The sequence below is a fragment of the Pipistrellus hanaki genome (assembly GCF_964339955.1).
Source record: "Pipistrellus hanaki genome assembly, chromosome: 10".
Lineage (NCBI taxonomy): Eukaryota > Metazoa > Chordata > Mammalia > Chiroptera > Vespertilionidae > Pipistrellus > Pipistrellus hanaki.
In genome coordinates, this window is record NC_140512.1 from 69514659 (window position 1) to 69530125 (window position 15467).

At 44.6% G+C, this 15467-nt stretch overlaps 1 protein-coding gene and 1 long non-coding RNA gene across 8 annotated transcripts in view; both read right to left on the reverse strand.

Annotated features, from left to right (window-relative positions):
- Nucleotides 1-5856: 5856 nt before the first annotated feature.
- PRKAG2 (protein kinase AMP-activated non-catalytic subunit gamma 2) overlaps nt 5857-15467 on the reverse strand; it is a 196515-nt gene continuing 186904 nt past the window's right edge. For all 7 annotated transcript variants that reach the window (XM_084897527.1, XM_084897526.1, XM_084897529.1 and 4 more), the window contains 3 exons: nt 14872-15018; nt 10480-10573; nt 5857-6967 (listed from right to left, as the gene is read on the reverse strand). In XM_084897527.1, the coding sequence (XP_084753653.1) occupies nt 6936-6967; nt 10480-10573; nt 14872-15018 (273 nt within the window). In that variant the 3' untranslated portion in view covers nt 5857-6935. The remainder of the gene's footprint in view (nt 6968-10479; nt 10574-14871; nt 15019-15467) is intronic.
- Nucleotides 11795-14865, reverse strand: LOC311629465. Its single transcript, XR_014796205.1, has 2 exons — nt 12847-14865; nt 11795-12802 (listed from the first exon to the last, which is right to left on the reverse strand). It is a non-coding gene; the product is annotated as an uncharacterized lncRNA (long non-coding RNA).

A 15467-nucleotide genomic window follows, 5' to 3' on the forward strand; every position in this document is an offset into this window, starting at 1 on the left:
AGGGGCACTGAGACGCCTCGGGAAAAGTCACGACTGAAACTCGCTGCGTCATGACCCTCCCACCGTCTTCCGCCGATGTTTAATTACGCCAGTCCTCCCGGAGCCCTGATTGGGCCGCTCCCGTCCGCCCGCGCGATGACGCGACGGAAACTCCGTCTCCCATTGGGGGCGGCGGAGCGGCAGCCTCAGGGCGGGGCCGCTCTAACGAAACCTAAAAATAAGCCGGGCGGCGGCCGCGCGTCGGGGCGCCAGCGAGGTTTGAAGGCTTTGAAGATCGCAGGGTGTGGGGGGCCGGGGGCGGGGAGGAAGACGCTAGCTTCTCAGTGATTGGTTAAGAGCAAGGTGAGGGGCGGGGTGAGCTGTGGGAGGCACGGTCATTGGTGGAACGCGGAGAGAGTGGCGGTCTGGCTCCCGCTGAGACCTTAAAAGGCGCGAGACGCCGGCTGTTACCTGCGGGCCTCTGGGTTTGCCTGGGTTCCCTTTTTTAGCCCCTTCTCTGGGTTGGTGTTAGTGAGTCTGGATTTGATGAAGTATTTGGTGGTTAAACGTAATTCGCTGGTGATGGGAACGATAAAGTAAAATAAAAGACACCCGCAGTGAAGGACGGTGGGAAGAATAAAATGTGTTAATTCAAAATGTTTTGCAGTTCATTCAGAAAGTTTGCACGTCATCAGTTCTGATTACTACTCTGCGACATGCGGACCCCACAAACCTCACAGATCAACACCTTTAATTGTCAACACTCGCGTGGCTAATTCAGTAGACAAACTGAGTGGCCTGAGCATCATCTTATGGTCCCATGGACCGGGAGGTCCAGGTTCGATTCCCAGTCGGGACACGTGCCCAGGTTGCGGGTTCAGTCCCCAATAGGGGGCGTGCAGAAGGTTCTCAATATTGATGTTTCCCCCCCCCCCCCTCTTTCTTTCTGAAATTAATTAAAACAAAACAAAACAAAACACCCCGTCCTTTTAGAGAGGGGATCTAATCTGTTGGGCTCGAGCTCTAGTGTGGGCTGACCTCTTCAGACGCTGCTCTATTTCCCACAGAAGGCGCCTGACAGCCCCTTTTACCCCGGTGCGGGCAGAGAGCTGCTGGGTGGCACCATACTGAATGCGGGAAGGGACGCCAGCTTGGGAGGCCTTGGTCATGGGAAATGAAAGGGAAAGCGAGACCTGACAAATAAAGCGATCAGGCTTCCAGCTCGGGAGACTTCTCTCCTGGTATAGACACACTTTGCCCTTGTTTGGTGTTAAAAAAAAAAAAAGCAGATACCCCGCTACTCCTATGAATGTTCTGCTGTCATGGTCTGTTTGACAGTGTTGACCTGCTTAGCCGGACAACCGCTTGCTGGTGGCGGCCCATGGCCTTTCCCGTGAGCACAGGGAAGGGACCCTCAGGAAGCTAAGCCACAAGATTGGATTCATTGTTATGGGGAATTAGAGGTGACTGTCCCTCTAATGGATATGCCTTATGAATTAGAACACCGGTGTTAAGGCAGAATCCTTTCCATGCTCAGCTCTTGTACTCCTAGGAGAGGGCGGTGGACTTCTTATTTCAAGGGTCTATAGATTGAAGCCCCAGGCAACCAGCTGCAACTGAAAAAATCTTTGAAGGTCTGTGCTTTAAGGGATTGTGAGCCTACTCTATAATTAGTTGGACTCTCCAAGAAAATGTATCACTTTCATTTTGGGGGTTTGGGTGCCCCCCACCACAGTATTTTGAACTGATGGAAGGGGGGTGTGAAATCAGCTTAATGGATATCACCTTTAAAAAAGAAAATAGAAGAGAATAAAGAAAATAGTAAGGGAAAGTATTATCTCATGGCATTTTTGCTCATAGTAAGGGTAAGTATGGTCTCATGACATTTTGTGTGTGTGTTAAGATCTTTATAGGTATGCTATATAGATATATGTCGTGTACTGAGTTCCATTGTAAAATGTATTTCTTACTGTGGTTGCCTCGGCAAGTTTGAAAGCACTGCCCTAATCTGGGAATATTAGGAGTCCAGATGGAGAAATGCAGTTGTAAAGGACAAATTCATTCAAGAACTGTTCCAACTGTCTTAAAGTCCTTTAAAGTCTGTTAGGCCCAGGAGTCTTGAAGATTTTTTTATTCCAGAGTGGGGAGAATTTGGTTTAATAAGTAACTCAGATCATCCTATATAATAGAGAGGGATATGCAAATTGTCTGTCACACCGTAACAAGATGACTGTGCCCATAGCTATTTCCCATGAGCACAGGGAAGGGACCCTCAGGAAGCTGAGCCACAAGATTGGATTGGTTGTTATGGGGGATTAGAGGTGACATAGACGCCGAGTTCCCATAACAAACAATAAGCAGGACCTGAGGCCAGGCAACCTAAGGCCTTACCCCCCACCCTGTGGAGCTTGATGAGGGTGGGGCCTGCCGGGTCTGGATCTAGCCCAGTGTGGGTGGGGCGGGCTGGGTCTGTGTCTCCAGTGATATCAAGAGGCATGTGCGTGGGCGAGGACTTGACTCTGTTTCCCATGGAGCACCCCAGACTCTCACAGGAGGAAGATTTTCTTATACATTTTACTAATTTTCTTTCATTTCTGACACTTCTATTATAGAGAAAGGGAAAATAGCAATATTAAAATATTTCCTCTAATTATCAATAATTCCCTTTTAATTTGCATGAATGTCATGCCACTAGTCTAAAATAATTGAGATTGATGGTATGAATTCACATAGAAATAACTGACTGCAGCCACACATTTTAGGAACACGGGTGGGAGAAATGAACTTGCTTCTAAATTCAAAGTCCTTCTCCCGACTGAGATCACTTGTTAACCTTTGAGTAAATCCTAGCCATCATACTATTTCATTCATAAATATTTCAATATTTTCTCTGAAAGATGATGCTTTTAAAAAAATCTAACATGCCATTTTTATATCATAAACAAGACCACTGAAAGGCTCCTCACCACCACCCAGACTATTCAAATGTCTCTTAATGCTTCATAATTATTTTAACAGTTTGTTCAAATCAGAACCCAAATAAAATCCATATATGAATTGGTTTCTCTATCTCTTGTCTTTTACTTTTTAAACGTTTTTAGAACTGTTTCAGATGTACCAAAACATGGTGAGGACCGTGTAGTGGTTCCTACATCCTGCACCCAGCTTCCCCTTAACATCTTACAGCATTGTGGTCCATTTGTCAGAATTAACAAATACTGATACATTATTGTTATTATTTTGGTTAATCCTCACCTGAGGATATTTCCCCATTTGTTTTTAGAAAGAGTGGAGGAGGATTGGGGGGCAGGGAGAGAGACAGAGTGAAACATCAATGTGACCAGGGCCAGGGATCGAGCCTGCCACCTTGACCGGAATCGAACCCAGGACCCTTTTGTCCACAGGCCACTGCTCTATCCACTGAGCCAAACCAGCTAGGGTTGATACATTATTCACCAAAGCTTATATTTCCTCGGTTGTTCACTGCTGTGCTTTTTCTGTTCCAGAATTACCACTTAACATTTAGTCACAGGCTTCTCCTGGGTGTAATCATTTCTCAGTTTTCTTGTTTTTGGTGACTCTGCAGTTTTGAGTGCGGGTAGGTGTTTTATAGATTGCTCCTAAAGAGGATTCGCCTGAAGCTGTTCTCAGGTGTAGTGTGGGCGTGTGGGTCTCCGAGAGGAAGACCACAGAAGCAAAGTGCCGTTCTGGTCACATCCTGCCGAGGGACGGATTCCCAGCGTGCTTGTTCCTGTTGGTGTTGACTTGATCACCTGCTCAGGGAGTGTTTGTCAGGCTCCTGCACTGGGAAGGAGGAGCTATCAATCTCCCTCCCTTTCCACACGGCTCTTCAGAAGGAAGTCGGCGGTGCCGCCCTGCAGCCTGCCAGGCTGAGCTGGACTAGTTCCTTCTGCAGAAGAACTTCCTGAAGTCTCCTGGCAACACAGTTACAACTGATGTATTTGACAATTGTCTTTATGTCTCCACTTTTATTTCAGAATAATTATAGATTAGCAGGTACTTCAAGAAATAATACGTCTTAACTGTATTTAGTTAAAATGTCCTGTTCTCTGGATGGTGACATCTTAACTGAATACAGTACAGTATCAAAACTGAGAGACTGAAAGTGGTACAACCCACAGAACTTCAGATTTACATGCATTCGTGTGTGTGTGTGTGTGTGTGTGTGTGTAACTCTGTTCAATTTTATAACGTGATTTGTGTAACCAAAACTACATAACTGTTCCATCACCAAAAAGATATCCCTCATGTTACCTTTTTATTTTTCATTTTTGAAAAGTTTTTCGCTGGGTAAATTTTAGGTAGACAGTGGTGTGTATGTATGTGTGCATGTTTGTCCCTAAAGATGTTCCATTTTCTCCTGGCCTCAATTTTTTTCTGACGAGAAATCAGCTATCATGTTTTTTATGTAATATATTCATTCCCTGCCCTGCTTTTTCTTTTTATATTTGGTGTCCAGAGTTTGACTATGATGTGTTTGTAAATTTCTTGGCTTTTATGCTGTTTAAGATTCACTAACACTATTTGATTTTTGATCCAATTTGGGAAACTTCCCAACCAATATTTCTGTATTTTTTTTCTGCCCCATATTCTTTCTCCACTCATTCTGGGACCCCAATTTCACATATACCGGACAGATTGATAGCTTTCTACCAAAAGAGCCCTTATTCTTGTCTGTTCTCCCCTTTCTAGTTTAATGATTTTTAAAAATCTGGGTAACGAAAAAAAAAAAAATCTGGGTAACATATTTTTTAGTTCTAGGGTTTCTATTTGTGTTTTTTTTTTTTTTTTTTTTTTTTTTTTTTTTTTTGTGTGTGTGTGTGTGTGTGTGTGTGTGTTTATAGTTTCCATCTCTCTCCTGAAATTCTCCCAACATACCCAGGTTTTTTTCTAGGTACTTTAACATTAAAAAAATTTCTTTATTGTTGAAAGTATTACATATATCTCCCTTTTCCCCCACTGACCTCTTCCTACCTGCTCAGGCCCTCACCCCCTAGTGTCTGTGTCCATTGGTCATGCTTATATGCATGCATACATATAGGGTGTCCCCAAAAATGCCTTTTGGTTGATCTCTTAACACCCCTCTCCCACCCTCCTCTACCTCCCCTCTGAGGTTTGAAGATATGTTCAATGGGTTTATTTTTATCAGTTCATGTTGTTCATTAGATTCCACAAATGTGTGAGATCGTGTGATACTCATCTTTCTCAGACTGGCTTATTCCACTTAGCATAATGCTCTCCAGGTCCATCCATGCTGTTGGGAATGGTAAGAGTTCTTTCTTTTTTATAGCAGCGTAGTATTCCACTGTGTAGATGTACCATAGTTTTCTAATCCACTCATCTGCTGATGAGCACTTCGGCTGATTCCAAACTTTAGCTATTGTAAATTGTGCTGCTATGAACATAGGGGGCACATATTCTGGTTGATGTTTTGGATTTCTTGGGAAATATTCCTAGAAGTGGGATTACTGGGTCAAATGGGAGTTCCATTTTTAATTTTTTTTTTTTTTTTACGTAACTCCACAGTGGATGCACCAGTCTGCATTCCCACCAGCAGTGTATGAGGGTTCCTTTTTCTCCAAATCCTTGACAGCACTTGTCTATTGTTGATTTGTTGATGGTTCTTTAATATTCTTACTATTTTTAAATCATTTATTGGTCTGCTTTTATTGGAGAGACGTGAAGTTGAAGAATCAAATCACTAAGGGTTATTTTCGGATGATGGAAAAGGATATGAGAATTCATGTACTCATATCCTTTTTGGGGAGAAATATTTAAGTGGAAAACTGCATATATAATTTTAATTAATATATCCTGAAATACATGGTATTTTAAAGAACTCCTTTAACAAAATGGTAGTTAAGATTTATTTTAATTTTTCAATCTGAAAAACAACAAACAAACCCCAAAACAAAAAAACAAACTATACTTATATGTACAATGTCAACATTCTCAGAGCACTTACACTAGGAAACTGTGTTTCTCTTCAAACGTAGGACAGCACTGCACGTGCCGCAATAACATTTACAAATACAGTCGCGTCAGCAGTCACCCAGACAGCAGGATTCACATTCAATGCACGAGAGAGAACGGATGTCTGCTGGCGCTCTGCCTCCTCCTCCCCGGCCTGCCTGCAGCCCAGAGCAGGTCTCCACGCGCTTTGAGCTTCGGCTTGTAAAACCCACGGTGGCTGTTTTAGAAGTCCCATCCCTTCCAGACCATAACTTAAATAATGAGGAATTTGCCATTTAAAAATAACAACCCATGATTTATCACTGGGCATGGTGACATTTACTCACCAAAAGGGGTGTAAAAAAAATCGTATGAAAGGGAAAATAAATACAGCGGTTGTAAGTAGTCTTGTTTACGCTACGTTTCAGAACACTTAAACATAAACGTGCCCTTAAAGTTTTAGAAAGTAGTTATTTCTGATCAAATTACAACTGCTGGACAAACCTAACGAAGACAAACGGATTTGGTAAAGGTTCAGAGGCTCACACGCCAGCAGCATTTCCCCACGCCCCAGCGGGCGGCCACTAGCGACGTGGCAACCTGCCCTGTGTCCGACGGAAGGCACTGGGTTTGAGGATGCCGCACTCTCGCCTTAGGTCACACTTCCTGTTCCTTACAGCGAACTCTTTGAAATAAAAAAAATAATAAACATTTCGGGACACAGTGCACTTTAATGACATACAGCACTTGAAATCTCTCAGACAGAGGTCTGAAAATAGCCTTTTAATGCAAGCCTGACCCTTCAAAACCATAGAGTCCTCTTCTTTTATGCTTAGTTTCAACATCACTGGAAAAAATACCCATCACTAAACCCTGATAGACATTCTTGGCCATCTTCCTCTCTCCCATGGCGTCAGTGTTCATGAGGCAAAGCGTGACCCAGGATCTCAGTTCAAGTCCTACAAGGGCTCCATTCACAAAAGTCATTCAGTTTTCGGCTCCTTTTGTTTGACACCTGTCAGCAGAGGGAAAACGAAAGTTTCAGAGAGATATCAAAACCGTGACAGCACGTGCTCCTCCACATCGGGGGTCGCTGTGTCCTGGGGCAGGGGCTGAGCAGGGGCTCCAGGTTCCCACGCCCACCCACCATGACTGCAGCATGCTTTCAATCGGTATCACATATTGTAATTTTAAACACGCGAGATTTAATTCAGAAAAGGATTCTGCTGATAAAGAATTGTAAAATAAATGTGTATTTACATTTTTGTGAAGATGCAAAGTGCTTCCATTGTACATATAAAAGTGTCTTAAAAAAAGCATTATACACATTTAAGGATAATTGCACATAACACCAACTTGATCTGGCCAGGATATTTCAAAATGGGCTGGGAGAGTTATCGTTTTTCTCATCACAGCAGCTTCTCTTCCATTTTCTCAGCAGACACTCAACTTTTAAAAGAGATTAATAATCTATAAAAAAAAAATAAGGGGCAACCCTGGCCAGTGTGACTCAATCCTGGCCAGTGGTTAGAGTGTCGGCCCTCACACTGAAGGGTTGCAGGTTCAATTCTCAGTCAAGGGTATGTACATGGGTTGCAGGTTCCATCCCTGGCCCCGGGGGGAAGGAGGGAGTGTGTGGGAAGCAACCAATGTATGCTCTTTCTCATACCTCTCTCCCTGGCTCCCTTCTACTCTCTAAAAATCAATGAAAAAAAAAATACCCTTGGGATGAGGATTAACAAAAAATAAAAATAAATAAGGGACTAAAAATTTGTGGCTAATACCCTCTGACTGCTGACTCATTGGTTGCATGTGTAGATATTAGGTTCATTTGGGGGGTCTGAGTTAGTAAGTTTGACAATGAACTAGCTTTCTGAACGAGGGACAATGTCATTATATGGTATCAGTATCCTTCCGGGGGAATTGTGCACATTATCGGTGGAAAGAATAACTCTGGCACCTTAGTCACATAATAGTAGCTGCTGTAAAAGGACACCTTGATTATCCCATAGACATCCACCCAACAGTGCTCTCCTGCGGATGGCACCTTATTGTGCACAAGCAGCCTGCACTCACGGTTTTGGTTTCAACTCCAAGTACTTCGGAAGGGCCCGAGGCCTGTACCAGCCTGCTCATTTCTAGTTGAAGGAACAGGGGCCCGATGAGGTGCGCAGCTGGCACACCCACAGCTCTCAGGGACCCCCGGGGCGGGGTCACCAGCCGCTCCCTGCACGGCAGCATCAGGCCCGGCTGCTGACCTGTGCGGAGCCCCCGAGTCTGACAGGTCTGCTCCCAGTGTTCACGTGTCGTTACGGGAACACAGAGCCTTCTCCTAAGCAGACAGCATTATCCACTCTCTATTATAAAGACTTCTAATTCGGCTCCCCGTCTTTATCACACCCCTCTGGGGTAACAGACGTTTCCAATTCCTGCTGCACGCAGGTCCCTCCCCATAGAGGAGCATTAATGACTTGGAGTTTTAAATATCAAATCTGGATGAAAATGTAAACCCAGCCAGCCCAATGGGCTCATGGTTCAATACCTGAGGGCACAGAGAGGATAAAGAACTGCACTGTTTACTCTGAGTTTGCGACGCACAGTGAATGCTGGCTGCAGGGACAGCGAGGGCCTTCCTCCGCCCGGAGGGTGCCTGAGGCGCCGGTTCTGTGCCCACATGGGTCCTCTGCCCGGAGGAGCCTCTTCCTGAAGCGCAGGAAGGGCTGCTCGCTGTCTGTACATGTGATCCCTCTCCGGCTGGGTCTGCTCCCCACTGGATGCTGCCCCGGAGGCTGCCCACTGCCCACACGGCTGTGGCTCACGGTCAGTGCTTGCAGCATTCCGCTGCCCAAACAGAACAAACAGGTCCATTCTTCTGCTCACGGATCCTGGCTTGTTTCCAGCTTTAGTTTAATGCTATGAACAATCTCACATTCATTTGTTCTTTTTATCAACATTTCATGATTATAAAAAAGATTATCATGAGTTTCATGTTCTCTAGCATCTGGAATTTTAAAGTGACCACACAGGCCCCATATCTGGCTTCTGACTCGGGAGGTGTGGGCGGGGCCCTCGGTGCACATTTCTGACAAGCCCAGGTGCTGCTGCCGCCCTGGGCCGTGTCCCTGCTCTACTGGAACCACAACCTGGGGCTCCCGCTCAGGGACGTGACGCCCTCTCACGGGCGGCGGGGACTCCTGAAGGGCGGCATCTTTAGGTGAGAGGTCAACTGTAAAAACTCGTCTCAGCTAGTCTGATTTCTGAATGAAAGAAAAAATCAATACTGTAACGTAGTACACACAATTTAATGTTTAACTTCTAAGAGTTCAAAGTGCATGTCACTTGTCTCCTGTCCTAGCATTCTTGGACTTGTGTGGCCTCAGGCTGGGTTGTTTGTATTTTTTAAAAAACATTTTTTTACTAGAGGCCTGGTGCACAAATTTGTGCACAGGTGGGGTCCCTCAGCCTGGTCAGTCATCAGGGCAATTGGGAGGTGGGATGGGGGCTGGCCAACCAGGGGGAGGGATGTGGGAGGTTGGCTGGCCAGGGGGAGGGACTGTAGGAGATTGGCTGGCCATGGGAAGTTGGCTGTGAGAGTGCACTGACCACCAGCAGGCAGCTCCTGCATTGAGCATCTGCCCTCTAGTGATCAGTGCGCATCATAGCAATTGATCAACCGGTCACTTAGGCGCATATGGATTTCAGAGAGAAAGCGGGGGGAGAGATAGAAACATCAATGATGAGAATCATTGACCGGCTGCATGACCCCTACTGGGGATTGAGCCTAGAACCCAGGCATGTGCCCTTGACCAGAATTGAACCTGGGACCCTTGAGTCCACAGGCCAATGCTCTATCCATTGAGCCAAACCAGTTAGGGCTGGGTTGCTTGTATTTACTTGGGGGATAGAGGGAGGAGGAGGGGGAAGAAAAGGAAAGGGGCTGGCGGGTTTAGGACCCCTAACAGTGCCCCCACTATTAAACGTGTGAAACAGAAGGAACATGAACTCTTTTCCAAGGCTGCACCCCCTTACATGCTCCTGGCTGGGATCCAGGGGGCAGGCTCAGAGCAAATCTGGCAAAAATGAGTTTGGTAGCTAATGTAATTTCCATGCACTACCTGTGGGAAAAAGTCTGTTATGTCTTTTGTTTTATATACCCAACACACTAGAAAGTCATTTTGTTTTTGGAGTGTAAATGGTGTCAACAGTTGGAACCCGAAGAATTTCCCTCCTCTTTTCCAGTTAGCAGTCCTACAAGGAAAGCAAAACTGAAGGGTCTTAAGCCTTTAATGGAAAAGGTTCTGATGAACTTGACAATGAATCCTCGATTATTCGGGCACTGCCGGGCAGAGAGGGGCCCAGTCAGTATGTTTTCTACACTTTTCTCTTACTCAAGTAGAAGAATAAACTTCACAACCATAAGGGAAATGAAATGGTTTACAGAGGAACGCACAGAAGCCACCCCCGGAGGAGGAGCAGCGTGCCCTGCCTTTGTCCTAGGAGGGGAAGGTCAGAAACTGGCCTTAGTACCTGGCGGGGTGAGGATGAGGGCTTGCAGAATATCTGACAGGGAAATAATACCCACAATGCTATCTGCTTCATTCACTACCACCAGCCGATGGACCTGCAAACAAGAGAAAAGTAGGCCAAGTTTAAATAAAAATGCTTTAAAATGGAAAATAGGAGAAAAATATCTTCCAGATACTCTACAGTGAATCCATCCCACAAATCACAGAAGGTAAGAGCTACAGAAGCACGGGAAGGTCTTTGGCTCTGAAGTTCAAATGTGATGCTGATCTGCTTGACTACTATTTTTTTTTAAATTTAAGATTTTAAACTTTTATTGGTTTTTAGAGAGGAAAAGGGAAAAAATCAACATGAGAGCATAATATCCATCGTCTGCCTCCTGCGTGCCCTCTATCAGGGATTGAGCCTGAAACTTGGGCATGTGCTCTCACCGGGACTCCAATCAGCAACCTTTTGGTGCATGGATGACACCCAAGCAACTGAGCCACACTGGCCATGACTGCCTGACCACTTAAAAAATATTTTAAAAATTGATTTCAGAGAGGAAATGAGAAGGAGAGAGATATAAACATCAATGATGAGAGAGAATCATTGACTGGCTGCCTTCTGCATGCCCCCTACTGGGGGATTGAACCTACAACTCAGGCATGTGCCCTTAACTGGAATTGAACCCGGGACTCTTCAGTCCGCAGGCCGATGCTCTATCTACTGAGCCAAACCGGCTAAGCCTGACTACTTTTAAGAACAATTTAGCCAGCCATGTCAAGCTGAGTTTTCAAATTTCACAATGTTAGTATATGGAAGATACAACTCAAAACATGGAAGTACAATGTAGCTATCATATAAATAGTTTTTATTTTTAAAAGTATCTCAGTTTCTAACAACTATCAGATTCTGTTTCACGTGGGAAAAGTCCAAATGAGCACTAATAGGCCACTGCCCTGGGATTGTCTTTTATTTATTTTTATCATGTCTCTATAAAGTTTATATATTAATATTCAGAGGATAAATGAACCAGTAAAGCAGGTTATAGTCATGTCTCTTTTTCCACTTGAAAGTCTTTTATAAACAAGTAGGTCATGTGCTGAGGTATTACTCTAGCGAAGCATCCTGAGAGCAGGAAAGGAAGGAGAACATCCCACGACTGATTTAAAAGCTTTCTCCCTGTGGAACCATTGAACGCCCTGGTGCCCGCGGTACAGAAGGGAGATGGGAAGGGGGGAAGTTGTTTTTATATTTTGTCTTTTTTGTTGTTGTTGTTTACCTAGCCCTCTCCCCTTTGGCGACTATCAGCTTGTTCTCTATACCTATGGGTCTGTTTTCTGTATTCATTTTTTATTTTTTTTAGAGTTCACATGTAAGTGAAATCATATGGTATTTGTGTTTCTCTAACTTATTTCACTCAGCATAATACTCTCTGGGTTGTTACAGATGGCAGGATTTCATTGCTTTTTATTGCAGCAAATAATATTCCATTGTATATATGTCCTTCTTTATCCATTCATCTATCTATGGACACTTAGGTTGCTTCTATATCTTGGCTGTTGTGAATAATGCTACAGACACATGGGGTGCATATATCTTTTCAAATTAATGTGTTCATGGAGTTGCTGCCTCATAAGGTAGCTCTATGTATACATTTCTGAGGAGCCTCCGTACTGCTTTCCACAGTGGCTGTACCAGTTTACATTCCCGTTCATAGTGCAAGGGGGTTCCCTTCTCTCCACATTCTTGCCAACACTCGTTGTTTATTGATTTATTGCTATCAGCCATTTTGACAGGTGTGACATGATATTTCATTGTGGTTTTAATTTGCATTGCCTTGTGGATTAATGATGTTGAGTTTCTCTTCATATGTCTGCTGTCCATATGTATGTCTCCTTTGGAGAGATGTCATCCCTGGTACTGCATACCCTTCTCCTAACAAACTATGATGAAGCTGAAAATTGCTTTTGTCCCCCACTGAGAAGTCACCTGGTGAAAGAAATTATTTTAATGAGGAAAGTCAGGATGGATAAATTGAGAAAACTGTTCAATTGCTTATTTTTCTCAATGACCTATTTCATATGACAATGAAATTTCTCTTGTTCACCAGATGAACTTCAAGGACTAGCCGGATACTTTTTCTTCTACCGGATGTGACTGGTGCTCACAGAGGGCTAGGGACAGCGGGCAACCAGAGCACGCTCACCCGGAACAGTCGGAACAGTCGCTGTGACCGCTGTGGTGGGAGTCCTTCCGGCTGCTTATCTATGCGGGTGATGTGTGTTCCACAAAGAACCATGCTGCTATGCGGTACTGTAATGGCTTTTTCTCTTAGCAATGTCTTGTTCTAGAACAACCCCTAATTAGGCAAAATCAATTCTTGACGATAAGTCTGCTTATCAACAGCATCAACATTCTTTAACATGAATTTTAATTGTTATAAAGGATTCCACTATTTGGATGCCCACTATGCTTCTAAATAGGAAGCATGCCTTATCTACCGTGTTTCCCCGAAATTAAGACATCCTCTGAAAATAAGACCTAGCGCGTGGAAAGATAAGAGATCCCCTGAAAATAAGACCTAGCGCAACTTTGGGAGAAAAAATTAATATAAGACACTGTCTTATTTTCGGGGAAACAGGGTATTTCTGATTATGATCTTCAAAAGGCACACAATTCTGAGGACATTAATAAAAAAGTTAATTACACCTCTTTGCAAAACAAGTAGTGATGGATATTAAATTCAGGTAGAAAAAGGAAAGACTCTCAGGCGGTGTGGCTCAGTGGCTGAGTGTTGACCTATGAACCAGGAGGTAACAGTTCAATTCCCGGTCAGAGCACATTTCCAGGTTGAGGACTCAATCACCAGTTGGGTGCATGCAGGAGGCAGCTGATCAATGATCCTCTCTCATCATTGATGTTTCTATTTCTCCTTCTCCCTTCATCTCTGAAATCAAAATAAAAATATATTTTAAAAAAAGAAAAGAGAAAGGGAAGACTTCATATTGAAATTCTATTGACACACTGTCAGCCATGACAGTTGAGGAGGAGGGCAGGGGGCAGGGCTGGTGGGCTCTGCAAGGCTGGCTCCCAGGGTGGAGCACTGTGCCTCGCTTCTCACCAAGCTTTCAGAAAGCGAGTCGCCTGTTATTAGCTGTAAAATAATCAGGTACTTTTATTCTTGGACTGCGCTCTTGCATTTATGATGATCATCAAAGCAGACTTATCGTCATGAATTGATTTTGCCTAATTAGGGGTTGTTCTAGAAGGAACATAGTGGCATCCTTCAGTCCTAGAAGGATGAACAGGAGAATATTCCTCTTCCTGTCTATCAAGGAAGGAAAAAATGATTTTAGGAATGGGCACACTGAGTTAGGTAAACGTCTAGTAAATTTGTCTCCTGGCATTCGGCACTCATGTCCATTATACTTGAAAATCCTACAGCGGTAAGTACAACGGGACATGAATGCCGAGGGCCAGGAGATCTTTGCTATTGACCTAAATCCTGAGGGAGAGGTACTGAGGCGGGAGAGAGAAAATTACTTTAACTTGAAAAAATCAGAATACATTTTATCACTTACTTTGTTAAGACCGTATAATTGCACCTTTTTAACTTTTGTAAATACCCTAATGCAGTGGTCTGCAAACTGCGGCTCGTGAGCTGTGGTTTGCCGTTCTGTTGACTAATGAGTTTGCTGACCACCGTTAGACTAAATGTTACCGTGTAGTTGGAAGCTGTGAGGATTATTAGGCAATTGTTGCATATTGTGTGCAAAGAGGTAAAGGGTAGTATATGACAGTGGTCGGCAAACTCATTAATCAACAGAGCAGCAAACCGCGGCTCGAGAGCTGCAGTTTGCAGACCATCGCCCTAATGGAACTTGAAGCTCTTGGGACCTGTTTCTTCAAGTATGTATTTTTAAAAAAATATATTTTATTGATTTTTTACAGAGAGGAAGGGAGAGAGAAAGAGAGCTAGAAACGTTGATGAGAGAGAAACATCGACCAGCTGCCTCTTGCACACCCACTACCGGGGATGTGCCTGCAACCAATGTATATATCCTTGACGGGAATCGAACCTGGGACCTTTCCGTCCGCAGACCGACGCTCTACCACTGAGCTAAACCTGTTTTAGCAAGTATGTATTTTTTAAACAGGGCAGTATCTTACCAGTTTACTTGATATCAGGACTTATAAATTTCATTCAATGAATATTTACAGATGGCCCACTGTGTGCCAGGTAACATGCTAGGTTCTGGAACAGGGGACTGTGTCCTCCCACTGAACTTGAAGGTGGCCCCATGGGCCGGTCCTGAGAACCACAGTTCCTGAGGCGCCATTCACTGGTTACAGCTCCTGTGACTTGGGGGGTGGGGGGCCGGGGAAAGGAATGTGGACCAGACATCTCACCTCCGCTCTTACTATTCTATCCACAATGGTCTCCAATATTTCCAGCTTACTGCACTTGACCACGCCCTCGAAATACTGGGAGCGGTGCTGAAGCGCCTGGGTCACGGTGATATCTAGGTTATTGTATGTTTTCTCAGCAGCAAGGTTCTGTAATAAAGCATAAGAATGCATTACGTGCTTTCATTTACGTGCACCCTGGTGACCGTGATTTCACACACATCAATGCTATGCAGTACCAGCACACCAGCTAATGTGTCCTCCAGTGAGGATTAAAGCTTACGAGGTGGACCTTAATGTGGAGCAACTCTGTTAATCTGACCGCATATCCTTCTGAAGGTCCCCCCCCCCCCCCCCCCCCGCGCCGCCTGCCCAGGCTCCTTCCTGGATAAATCGTCTTCTGAGAGCTGGCCTAACGGAGGGTGAAGAAGTGTCGAGGACCCTCCCTAGGAGCCCCTCGGGGTCTCATTAGCCTGAGCAGGCCCCCCTCAGCCACATTCCAATGAACAGATTTTCTCTCATGTTAAACAGAAGAGGATGAGACGAGGCCTTGGGGCAGCTGCAAAGGAGTGCTTAAGGCTGGGGTCACTATTACGGCC